The 13,126-nt window shown below is 44.8% G+C and overlaps 2 protein-coding genes across 7 annotated transcripts in view; one reads left to right on the forward strand and one right to left on the reverse strand.

Moving 5' to 3' along the window:
- The first annotated feature begins 433 nt into the window (after window positions 1–433).
- The window catches only part of ZNF567 (zinc finger protein 567), a 29,820-nt gene continuing 17,127 nt past the window's right edge, over window positions 434–13,126 (forward strand). For 2 of the 6 annotated variants that reach the window (XM_062176175.1, XM_062176173.1), the window contains exons 1-3: window positions 1,986–2,003; window positions 4,598–4,670; window positions 6,934–7,079. Coding sequence is in view for 2 of the 6 variants with exons in the window: in XM_062176172.1 (XP_062032156.1) it covers window positions 1,996–2,003; window positions 4,598–4,670 (81 nt within the window). In the remaining 4 variants the exon portion in view is untranslated. The other 4 variants (XM_062176172.1, XM_062176171.1, XM_062176174.1 and 1 more) reach the window with 4 other exon arrangements.
- The window catches only part of ZNF146 (zinc finger protein 146), a 59,952-nt gene continuing 59,221 nt past the window's right edge, over window positions 12,396–13,126 (reverse strand). Inside the window, exon 3 of the transcript XR_009864410.1 lies at window positions 12,396–12,416. The gene's annotated coding sequence lies outside the window, so the exon portion shown is untranslated. The remainder of the gene's footprint in view (window positions 12,417–13,126) is intronic.

Consider the following 13,126-nt stretch of genomic DNA (forward strand, 5'->3'; position numbering starts at 1 on the left):
GAGCTCTACCCTGTTACACAGTCACCTAATGAAAAGCCTCTTGCATCCATGGTGGTTGTGTCACACACCCCACAAGACGACCGACCGCAGTCACCCAAAAGGTCTTGCGTCCGAGCAGGCACACTCGTCTCAGTCACGCACCCGTCACGGTCTGTCAGCGCGCGCACACTCCTGCCTCATCAGGTCCACAAACACATCACACACGACACACGCACACACACAGGCCTGAGCTTTGGCCTACGCACGCCCTGGCCGCGTCCCGAGAGCTAGGAACTTCCTCACCGCGAGCGCCTGGCGCACCCAGACTCCAGTCAGCCCTCAGAATCACACAACTCAAATTCCAGAGCGGCGCCTAGACGGCGCGGGGAGCTGTGGGAAGCGTAGTCCAAGACCGGAAAAACCCCGGATGTGGAGAAAGCGCGCGTAGCCCCGACTCAGCGGCTCTCACCGCAGAGACCTCTGGGAAGTACCGTCCGCGCGAGAGTACGCAGGCGCAGGCTGCTGGCCCCGGCCGAAGGTGAGGCTTTGGGACCTCCTGTTGAGGAGGCGGGTGATGGTGGGCTCCGTTGGGACGGCCGGCGAGAGAGGCGGGAACCTGCGCCAGGGAGAGAGAAAGGAGGGAAGAAGGAAGTTAGGCCGAGGAGGAAAGCGAGAGCCCGGCCCTAGAGGCGGCGAAGAGGGAAAGAGGCGGCAAAGGTAGCCGGGAGCGCGGAGCTGGAACCGGCGTCCGAGGCATGGCGAGCAGGCAAGGGCGGGAATTTTGTCCGTTTCTCGCCCCGCGAGGAAACCCCAGCGCCGGACGCCGGGCCTGACCCCCGGCAAGCGCCCAGTTTCGGGGGTCCTGGTTGGGAGGGGCGGGGACAGCGGTTGCTACTCTTTGTGACATTATGGAATTGGTTGTTCTAGAACTGAGAGGGTCTCTGCGCACATCTAAGTTTTAGATTCGGCGCAAGTCGATCTGTGTTGGGGACTGTACTTGGCCTTGGAGACTGGGGAATCTGAATGAAATTTTGTGTGTAAGTGTATTACGGGCTTTGGAGATTCTGCGTGGGATGCAGGCCCGTGAAATTATGACTGTGTGATGGGTGATGGCTGTTACAGCCGTGAATATGTTTTACTTTTGAAGTGTGCATAATCCATGAGGACCCTGGATGTGACCCATTTGTGACTGAAAACGGAGTACTTGAGAAACTGGGTGCTAGGAAGTTAGTATGTATTGTTAGATTCTCAGGATATCAGTCATTTTATATGCCAGAGAATTTGACTCTGAGACGATTAGGCAAGATAAGCAGAAGGTTTTCAAATGAAGTGGAAGAGGTAAAATAATTTTCAGATGGTAGGATCTAATATGGGAAACCCCAAATTGAGCAGTAATATATTGAAATAGGTGCAACAGCATTGCAAACACACAAACACTTTCTCCCATAACTGCCACTCCCAAATTTTCTGTTTGGGTGACTTATTGTTTTCTGCTGCTGGATGAATTTCTGGGAGGTTCAATCACTTCTTCATTCATTATTGTAAGAAAAATATAAAATCCGTTGAACATTTAAGCAAAATCAGCCTCATAATAGCCATTTAGCTAAATAAAATGCTCACTGTAGTAATCAAACTTGTTCTGAGGGCGGAAGTTTTCTCCCTCTGCTGCTGTAGGGTGAAGAGATACATCATCAGTTTCTTCTCTGATTCCCCAACCTCTGTTTTGTCTTCCCTTTATTCTCTAGGTGGCTTATCTCCAGCTCAGGTGGATTGGGACCTGGGAAAGGGAAGACATGTCCAAAGTCAGGGACAAGCAGCAGCTAACAAGACTGGTGCTGTTACAATTCAGTGTAGGTCATCTCTTCTGAGACAGCTGCTGCCGGGACACTTCTCAGTGGCCACCTCAGCTCTTCCTGTAGGCATGTTGTGGCCCACACACGCTGTTGGGTCTTATTTGTCCAGTTGGAGAGGATCCAAGACAACCCAGGCAGCCTCCATCCACGGAATCCTCATCTAATGCTCAGGTGAGAATTAGCCACCATGTGACTTTACTCTCCAAATCCTGGGAATATGTACATTTTAGCCAAGAACTCGCTCAAACCTTTGGTTCCTAGTGGCCTCAGGGTCTGAGGGGGTCTCCACTTTTCCACCCCCAACAATAATTTATTTTATAGTTATGGCTAACAGATTTGTGAGACTTTTTTTCCTTCTAGATTTATTTATTTATTTGAAAGAGTTAAACAGAGAGAAGCAGAGGTAGAGAGAGAGAGGGAGAGAGGTCTTCCCTCTGCTGGTTCACTCCCCAGTTGGTCGCAATGGCCAGAGGTACACCGATCTGAAGCCAGTAGCCAGGAGCTTCTTCCAGGTCTCCCACATGGGTCCAGAGGCCCAAGGAGTTGGGCCATCTTCTGCTTTCCCAGGTCATAGCAAAGAGCTGGATCAGAAATGGAGCAGCCGGGACTCGAACTGACACCCATATGGGATGCTGCCACAGTGCCGGCCCCGACAATGTTTTTAAAGTAATTTACTTCCCTAAAGAGACACTGTTATCCACCAATCTCTTCAGCCTCTTGAGGCAAGATGTGAATTAATGGTTGCAAAACTTTATAGTCAATAGCTTTAGGAGGCCCTATTTTAGAATGAGGGATTCTAGAAGTTTGTTTCAGTCACCATCTTTGGGACATCAGCTGAGACTGAGGTAGAATTCCAAGTTACTATCCCATTAAAAATGAAGAATGATAAAAACCCAGAAGGCTGCGGGAAAAATATTAACAGATCACACAGGTTTCACAGGTATGTATATGGGTAATTTGTGTGTGTGTGTGCGCACACACATGCATACTCAAATAAGACTTAAGACTTTGAACAAAAAGGCTTCATTTATAGCAGCTCTTAAAAATATGAGATACAAAGGGAGTGATTCTTTTTTAAAAATGTGTGTTTTTTTTTTTTTTTAATTTTTTTTTTGACAGGCAGAGTGGACAGTGAGAGAGAGAGAGACAGAGAGAAAGGTCTTCCTTTTGCCGTTGGTTCACCCTCCAATGGCCGCTGCGGTAGGCACGCTGCGGCCGGCGCACCGTGCTGATCCGATGGCAGGAGCCAGGTGCTTATCCTGGTCTCCCATGGGGTGCAGGGCCCAAGCACTTGAGCCATCCTCCACTGCACTCCCTGGCCACAGCCAAGAGCTGGCCTGGAAGAGGGGCAACCGGGACAGGATCGGTGCCCCGACCGGGACTAGAACCAGGTGTGCCGGCGCCACAAGGTGGAGGATTAGCCTAGTGAGCCGCGGCGCCGACCAAAAATGTGTTTTCAAAAAAGCACATTTGGTGCCAGCACCGCAGCTCACTAGGCTAATCCTCCACCTGCGGCGCCAGCACCCCGGGTTCTAGTCCCGGTTGGGGCGCTGGTTCTGTCCCGGTTGCTCCTCTTTCAGTCCAGCTCTCTGCTGTGGCCCGGGAAGGCAGCGGAGAATGGCCCAAGTGCTTGGGTTCTGCACCCGCTTGGGAGACCAGGAGGAAGCACCTGGCTCCTGGCTTCAGATTGGTGCAGCGCACCGGCTGTAGCAACCATTTGGGGAGTGAACCAACGGAAGGAAGACCCTTCTCCCTCTCTCGCTAACTCTGCCTGTCAAAAAAAAAAAAAAAAAAAAAAAAAAATCACACATTTAAAAAAGGCCAAATAAAAGAACAAGAAGATATAACATGATAAAATATTAAAACTCTTAACATTTAATGCAGTTCCATTAAAATCTCAGTAATATATTTGAGCTTTCTAAGATTCTTAGAAAAATTGGGGTAAGTAGCCCTAGTAAATGCTAAAATATGTTTTAACTTTTTAATAACTGCACAGTGATTATGGCAGTTAACAGATCATGGAACCAGCTATGAAGTCCATATTTACTCAGATATATAAAGGAAAGAAAGTGAATGACAGAGATAACAGTTTTGACAAGTGAAGAAACATTACTGAGTACATAGCTATATCAAATGGCAAAATGCTTTTACAAATAGTATTTTTGCATGGGAAAAACAAAGTCAAATGAGAAACTTTGAAAAAATTCACAATTCATACCACAAACTTCCTTTTAAAAAGTTCTGTGTCAATCCAGAAGATAAAAATAACCTAATAGAAAAATGAAACACATTATGAGACATTCATAAGAAACTAAAGATGCTTTTTTATGAAAGGAAGATTATAACAAGAAAACTGAAAACCAGAAACAAAGTTTACACCTATTAAATAGGCAAGCGCTAAGAGATCAGTAGTAATAGTATTCCTCAGGGTGACAGGTGTTCCTACCTGTTATTGGTGGCAGTAAAAATAGTCTAGCCTTAGTAGAGAGCAGCTTGGAAGCAGTTAATAACAGGATGCTTCAAAGAGAAAAGATGGTTTTTGAGTGAACAGGAATTTGCCCCCAATCCATCCTGCTATCCCAGGAGCCTGTATCTCTGGCTTTGGGGATGAAACAGGATTTTTCTAGCTCATTCTTCCCCCTATACTTATGTAAGATGTGCAAAGTAGATAAGAACCAAAAAGGAAGTAATTTTAGTTGAGTTGTAAGTCGTAAGATGTGTGGTCTCAATGTGGCTTTTTTCTTATCTTGGTTTTACCTTCTTAGGAACCACCCTTTTCTAAAGAGGACCCCAAAGGAAAGACTGGTAATCTCTGAAAATCTCAAAACCATGGATCAGGTGAGGTGATGGTTCTTCTTTCCTTTCTGAAAGTTTGTTTTGTGGGGCCAGCGCTGTGGTGCAGCGGGTTAAGACGTGCCCTGTAGCACTGGCATCTTAATATGGGTGCCGGTTCTAGTCCTGGCTGCTCCATTTCTAATCCAGCTCCCTGCTAGTGCACCTGGGAAAGGAGCGGAGGATGGCCCAAGTCCCAGGGCCCCTGCAACCTTGTGGGGGATCTGGAAGAAGCTCCTGGCTTCGGCCTGGCCCAGCCCTGGTTGTTGTGGCCATTTGGGGAATGAACCAGCAGATGAAGGATCTTTTTCAGTCTTTCCTTCTCCCTCTGTAATTCTTCAGGTAAATAAATTAAAAAAAAAAAAAAAAAGTTTTTTTAAAAACCATATTTGGGCCTTTGCCTTTCTTACCCAAATCCTCTTACCAACCTCCCACCTAAAATCTTCCTCCACTCAAATGGGGACAAAACTGGTCTCCATTTCGTTTTGCAGTCTTTTTCCAAAAGCTGTGTTGGGGCAAAAATGCATTTAAATGTGAATGTATTACTGAGTTAAATGTGAATGTATTACTGAATGAACTTGTCTTGTGTGGATAAAAATGACATAAACCTCTATTACATCCACAGATCTGAGTAATGATGGAGGTGAAATTGATAGATTGGCATTAGTGTGTGGCAAGAAATCTTGGCTTAAGTCTTTGAGGACTGAGATGTGATCAGCAGCTTGCATAAAGAACTGAGAATTTTGTTTCTCTTCTTTGGTCCTTCAGTTTTTTTCTCAGCTGCCAGTGATTCCTAAAAATCTGTGGCTTTTCAATGGTTTCTTTTCCAGCATACTAATAATATTAAAGATTTATCCCTATTTTTTAATTTATTCTAATTTTATATTTGGATGCAGAAGTAACTGTATATACACAGGCCATCATTCTGAACTAGGAGTATAATTCTGGAAATATTCTGTTCTTGGTTTCCAAGATACTACTCTCCTTTTCATTCAGAAAATTGATCTTTATGTCTGAACTTCCTAAATATTGGTGTTCTCCAGATATGTGTTAGTTCTCTTCTCTTTGAAGTCTCCAGTTCTCTATTCATAATCTACCACTATCATTCTAATGATACACAAACAATTTTAAACCTAAACTTCTGTGCAGAGTCAAAACCACACATCCAACCTCCATATTCCATATATACTAATGAACATATGTGAGATTTATCTCATGATCTCTCTTTTTTTTTTAAAAAAAAAGATTTATTTATTTTTATTTGAAAGAGTTACACAGAGAGAGGAGAGGCAGGGGGGACTCTTCCATCCAATGGTTCACTCCCCAGTTGCCCACAACGGCCATAGCTGCGCCGATCCGGAGCCAGGAGCTTCCTCCAGGTCTCCCACACTGGTGCAGGGGCCCAAGGACTTGGGCCATCTTCCACTGCTTTCCCAGCCCATAGCAGAGAGCTGGATTGAAGTGGAGCAGTCAGTTCTCGAACTGGTGCCCATATGGGATGCCTGTTGCTCAGGCCAGGGCGTTAACCCGCTGTGCCACAGCACTGGCCCCTCATGATCTCTTTCTCACCATCCTGTTCTTTGTTGTGGCCCCAGCCCTTATCCTGTTTACAGCTAATATTGTTCCTCACCACAGTGCCCTCCATGCCCAGGGATACCATCTGTACTTGGGTACCTATCTCATGATGATCACTTGTCTTCCTATTGGAAACTTCACTTCTTTTCAATTCTCCAAATGCTCACCCCAGGGCTTGCTTATATATCTTTGTGTTCCTTGTGTTTTTTTATTTTACTTTTATTGTTGTGAATATACATAATATAAAATTTACCATTCTAACCATTTTGTTTATTTTTAAAGATTTTATTTATTTGAGAGGTAGAGTTACAGACAGTGAGAGGGAGAGACAGAGAGAAAGGTCTTCAGTCCGCTGGTTCACTCCCCAAATGGCTGCAATGGCTGGAGCTGTACTGATCAGGAGCCAGGAGCCTCTTCCGGTCTCCCACGTGGGTGCAGGGGCCCAAGCACTTGGGCCATCTTCTACTGCTTTCCCAGGCCATAGCAGAGAGCTGGATCAGAAGTGGAGCAGCTGGGACTAGAACCGGTGCCCATATGGGATAGCGGCACCGCATGCAGAGGATTAACCTACTGTCCACAGCGCCAGCCCCCATTCTAACCATTTTAAAGTGTATAATTCAGTGCCATGAAGTACATTGTAACATCAATAATGTTACGTAACCATCACCACTTCTTCATTTTATTTTTTCTAAAGATTTACTGGGACATGAACCGGTGCCATACGGGATGCTGGCATTGCAGACGGTGACTTTACCTGCTTCACCACAACACTGGCCTCTTATGAATTCTTACATTTCCAGACTGTTTTTTTAATCATCCCAAATTGGAAATTCTGTACTGGTAATATTAAAAAAAATAATGTTTCACCTTATGCTGATGGCATCAGACCCATAGCACCTTAGAGGAATGTATAAAGTTAATCCATTAAGGGAGGCAAATATTTAAATGCCCATGAACAATTTACATTCAGTAATAAAAAGTCATTAATTATAATATAGTTTTCCAATTCATGAACATGATGCATATCTCCTCATGTTTAGTTTTCTTTAAATCCTCTTAGTAATGTTTTCAATGTAGCAATCTTGCAAAGATTTTTATATACTATTCCTTAATACTGTTGTTAATGGTATTCATTTTATTTCAGTATCCAATTTTTTATTGCTGGTATATGAAACTGCGATTGATTTTGTATACTGATGTACACAGCCTTTACAAACTCTTATTCTAGTAATTTTTTTGTATATTTCTCAGGATTTTCTACATAGGCGATCCTGTCAAGTATGAATAATGACTGGTTTTCTTCTGTTTTCCAATATATATTTTTAAAACTTCTCTCATCTGAGTATACTGTCTGAACCTCTAGTGCAACTGTCAGTAGAAATTGTAAGAAAGGACATTTTTGCCTTATGCTCAACTTAGATGAAAAGTACGTTCAGTCTTTATTATGTATGGGATTAGTTACGTGGCTTTTTCATCAACTTGAAGAATTCTTAGTCTGCTGATTGTGTCAGTCATGAATGAGTTGTTGATTTTTTTCCACAATTGATCTGCATCTATTAGTTTTGGTCATGATATGGATTTTCTCTTTTTTTTTCTTTTATTATGGTGAAATATACTAATTGATTTTGAAATGTTAAACTTAATTGTCATAGTATATACTCCACTTAATCATGATTACAATGGCTTTGCATGTATTGCTTGATAAATTTGATAATGCATAGTTAAGGATTCTTTTCCTCTGGTTCATAAAAGAGTTAGAAAATAGTTTTTCTACTTAGTATCAGGGTAGTGCTAGCTAATGAAATGGGTTGGGAAGTAAAATAGGTTGATAATATTTCTTCCTTAAATGTTTATTCAGGGGCTAGGGTTGTGCCATAGTGGCCTGAGCCTCTAGTTGTGATGCCAGCATCCCATATTGGAGTGCTGGTTTGAATCTCAGATGCTCTGTTTCAGATCTAGCTCCCTGCCAATGCAAGTAGCAGAAGATGGCAGAAGTACTTGCGCCCTTGCCACGCTTGTGGGAGACTGGTTAGAGTTCCAAGCTTCAGCCTGGCCTAACTTTGGTCATTGTGGTCTTCTAGGGAGTGAACCAGTGGATTGAAGATGTCTTTCTCAGTCTTTCCACTCTTTGTTACTCTGCCTTTCAAATAAATAATTTATTTTAAAGATTTATTTAAAAGTCAGAGTTGGGGCCGGCACTGTAGGGTAGCAGGTAAAGCCACTACCTGCAGTGCCAGCATCCCATATGGGCGCTGGTTCGAATCCCGGCTGCTCCACTTCCAATCCAGCTCTCTGTTGTGACCTGGAAAAGCAGTAGAAGATGGCCCAAGTCGTTGGGCCCCTGCACCTGCGTGGGAGACCTAGAAGAAGCTCCTGGCTCCTGGCTTTGGATTGGTGCAGCTCTGGCCATTGCAGCCAATTGGGGAGTGAACCAGCAGATGGAAGACCTCTCTCTCTCTCTCTCTCTGTCTCTCCTTCTCTCTGTGTAACTCTGACTTTCAAAGAAATCCTTTTTTTTTTTTTTTTTTAGATTTATTTATTTATTTGAAAGTCAGAGTTACACAGAGAGAGCAGAGGTAGAGAGAGAGAAGTCTTCTGTCCGATGGTTCACTCCCCAGATGGCTGCAATGGCTGGAGCTGTGCCGATCCGAAGCCAGGAGCCAGGAGCTTCCTCCAGGTCTTCCCACACGGGTGCAGGGGCCCAAGGATTGGGCCATCCTCTACTGCTTTCCCAGGCTATAGCAGAGAGCTGGATTGGAAGAGGAGCAGCCGGGACTAGAACCGGCGCCCATATGGGATGCCAGCGCTTCAGGCCAGGGAGTTAACCCACTGTGCCACAGCGCCGGCCCCAAATAAATAAATCTTTAAAAAAAAAAAAAAAAAAGAGTTACACAGAGAGAAGGAGAGGCAGAGAGAGAGAGAGACAGAGACATGTTTCATCCGCTGGTTCACTCCCCAACTGGCCACAATGGCCAGAGCTGTGGCGATCTGAAGCCAGGAGCCTCCTCCAGGTCTCCCACATGGGTGCAGGGGTCCAAGGATCTGCGCCATCTTCTACTGCTTTCCCAGGCCATAGCAGAGAGCTGGATCATAAATGGAACAGCCAGGAGTTGAACTGGCGCGCATATTGGATATGGCACTACAGGCAGTGGCCTCACCCACTAGCTGTGGCCTCTCCCGCTAGGCCACAGTGCCAGCCCCTCAAATAAATAATCTTAAAAAAAAAATGTTTGGATGAATGGCACAGGTGTTGTGGCTCAGTGGCATTTACCATATCTTAGGACCCTTCATCCCATATTGGGTGCTAGTTTTACTGAGCTGCTTGAGCCATCGGCTACCTTCATTTCCAGTCCAGATTCCTGCTGATGTGTCTGGGACCCAAGCACCTGGAAGACCCAGTTGGTGTTCCTGGCTCCTGGCTTTGGCCTCACCCAGCTATGGCTATTATAGGCACTTGAGCCAGCAGATTAAAGATGTTTGTCAGTCTCTCTCTCTCTCTCCCTGTCTCTCCCTCAAAATCTGTCACTCTGCCTTTCAAATAAATCTTAAAAAAAAAAAAAAAAAAATTTGAAGTCACCAGTGAAGCCATTTGGAGATTTCTTTGTTGCAAGATAGCTCACTAGTTGTTTGATTTCAGTAATTGAATTAGGGCGATTCAGATTATCACTTTTTGAATCAATGAACTTTTGTAATTTATGCCTATCAAGGAATTTGTCCATTTCATCTAAATTGTGAAATTTACTGGCATAAAGTTTATCAAAATTTATTCTTTTTAGGGGCCAGCATTGCGGTGCAGTGGGTTAAGCAGCTGCTTGCAACACTGGCATCACATACGGTGGCCCTATTTTGGAGTGCCAGTTCAAATCCCAGCTATCTTGCTTCCTACCCAGTTCCCTGCTAATGTGCCTGAGAGAGGTAGCAGAAGGTGGCCCAAATCCTTGGGCCCATGTGGGAAACCCAGATAGAGTTTTGAGCTCCTGGCTTTGCCAGGGCTGACCTAGCCATTGTGGCCATTTGGGGACTGAACCAGTGAACTGAAGATCTCTCCCTCTATAAACAATAACCAAATACTGTTTATAGCCCTTGCCTATATTCCTGCTAAACTACTCTTTTCACTTGTTGAACTCTTTTTAGTGGGGCATTAAGCCTTTGACTATGTAAATTAAAAATGTTATCTCAAAAATTAAAAGAAAACTCTGGGGGGCCAGCGCCGTGGCACAGTAGGTTAATCCTCCACCTAAAGCGCTGGCATCCCATATGGGCACCGGTTCTAGCCCTGGCTGCTCCTCTTCCGATCCAGCTCTCTGCTATGGCCTGGGAAATCAGTAGAAAATGGCCCAAGTCCTTGGGCCCCTGTCCCAATATGGGGGACCGGGAAGAAGCTCCTGGCTTCTGGCTTCGGATCGGTACAGCTCTGGCCGTTGAGGCCATTTGGGGAGTGAACCAGAGGATGGCAGACCTTTCTCTCTGTCTCTCTAGCTTTCTTTGTATGTAACTCTACCTCTCAAATTATTAAATAAAATATTTAAAAAAAGAAAACTCTGTCACTCTCTTTCAAATAAATATATCTTTAAAATATGTGTATTCTTTTTTAAAAAATTATTCAGTAGGCATAGAGAGAGACAAAGACAGAGCTTCCCATCTGCTTGTTCCCTCCCCTAGATGGCCTGCATAATATAGGTCTCCTATGTGGGTAGCACAGATTCAAATACTAGAGCTACTACTAGAGTCTGCATTAACAGGAAGCCTTGGGGGGAGAGGGGGCCAGCATATGGAAGATCTCTTTATCCTCTCTCTTTAACTATGCCTTTCAAATAAATAAATAGATCTTTTTAAAAAAAAGGAATTCTTTGTTGCTGTAATTTTCCATTGAATATTTTCAGATCATAGTTGATTATGGGTAAATGAAACCACAGAATGTGACACTGAAACAGCTGGGATTCGAACTGGCGCTCATATGGGATGCAGGCACTTCAGGCGGCAGCTTATACCTGCTACGCCATAGGGCTGGCCCCTGTAGTAAGTCTTTTGTTTTAGAGATTTATTTATTTATTTGAAAGGCAGAGAGAGAGGTCTTCCATCCACTGGTTCACTCCCCAGATGGCTGCAACAGCTGGAACTGGGCCAGTCTGAAGCCAGGAGCCTCTTCCAGGTCTTGCACATAGGAGCAGGGGCCCAAGCACTTGGACCATCTTCCACTGCTTTGCCAGGTCATAGCAGAGAGCTGGATCAGAAGTGGAGCAGCCGGGACTAGAACCAGTGCTATGCCACAGTGCTGGCTCCTGTAGTAAGTCTTTAAATCAGATCATTTCAATCTTCAGCTTTGTCTTTTTCAATTTTGTTTTAAATGCTTTATATTTCCATGTAAATTTAAGAAACATTTGTCAGACTCTTCAAAACAACCTATGTGGATTATTATTAGATTTTTGAAGATTATAGATTGGTCAGAGATATTTAATTATGTGTTAGCAATAAGTCTTCATCTATGGACATGGCATATCTCCCCGTTTATTTATGACTTTTACATTTCAGCAGAGTATTTTATAGTTTTCAGTGTACAGATCTTCCTTTTTTTTTTTTTTTTTTTTGACAGGCAGAATTAGACAGTGAGAGAGAGAGACAGAGAGAAAGGTCTTCCTTTTTCCGTTGGTTCACCCCTCAAGTGGCTGCTACTTCCGGCGCGCCGCGCCGCACCACACCAATCCAAAGCCAGGAGCCAGGTGCTTCCTCCTGGTCTCCCATGCGGGTGCAGGGCCCAAGGACCTGGGCCATCCTCCACTGCACTCCCAGGCCACGGCAGAGAGCTGGACTGGAAGAGGAGCAACTGGGACAGATTCTGGCACCCCAACTGGGACTAGAACTTGGGGTGCCGGCACCACAGGCGGAGGATTAGCCTAGTGAGCCGTGGTGCCGGCCCTCTTCTAGATATTTTATTCAGTTTCATCTTCAGTTGTTTGCTGTTAGTTTGTAAGATATTTTTATGTATTTTAAAAAATGTTTGTTTTCATCTACTTGAAAGGCAGAGCAACACAGAGACAGACAGCAAGAAAGATACCTCATTTGCTGGTTCATTCCTCAGATGTCAGCAGGATTAGCAAGGCTGACATCAGGAGCCAGGAACTCCATCTAGGTCCTCCACATGGCAGGGGCCCAAGCACTCGAGCCATCATCTGCTGCCTACCAAGATACACTGCGTTAGCCGAAAGCCAGATAGGAAGCTTAATATCCAGGACTTGAACTGGCACTGTGATATGGGGTGTGAGTGTCCCAAATGGCAGCTTAATCCACTACCCCAGATATTTATAACCTGACCTTGTATACTGTAACCTAGCTAAAGTTATTAGTTTCTAGTGCTTTCCACATATATGGTTATATTTGTGAATACAGTTTACATTATTCCTTTCCAATCTCTATGCCCTTTATTTCTTATTCTTTATGTACTATCCAAGACCTTCAATATATATTGGTATGAGCAGACACCCCTACCAGTCTTGTTCAGTTCTTACTGGGAAAACAATAGTATTTCAGCATTAAAAGTATTATGTCGGCCGGCGCCGCGGCTCACTAGGCTAATCCTCCACCTTGTGGCGCCGGCACACCGGGTTCTAGTCCCGGTCGGGGCGCCGGATTCTGTCCTGGTTGGCCCTCTTTCAGGCCAGCTCTCTGCTGTGGCCAGGGAGTGCAGTGGAGGATGGCTCAAGTGCTTGGGCCCTGCACCCCATGGGAGACCAGGATAGGCACCTGGCTCCTGGCATTGGATCAGCGCGGTGCGCTGGCCGCAGCGCGCCAGCCGCAGCAGCCATTGGAGGGTGAACCAACGGCGAAGGAAGACCTTTCTCTCTGTCTCTCTCTGTCCACTCTGCCTGTCCAAAAAAAAAAAAAAAAAA

This window comes from Lepus europaeus, chromosome 19 (assembly GCF_033115175.1).
Source record: "Lepus europaeus isolate LE1 chromosome 19, mLepTim1.pri, whole genome shotgun sequence".
NCBI lineage: Eukaryota > Metazoa > Chordata > Mammalia > Lagomorpha > Leporidae > Lepus > Lepus europaeus.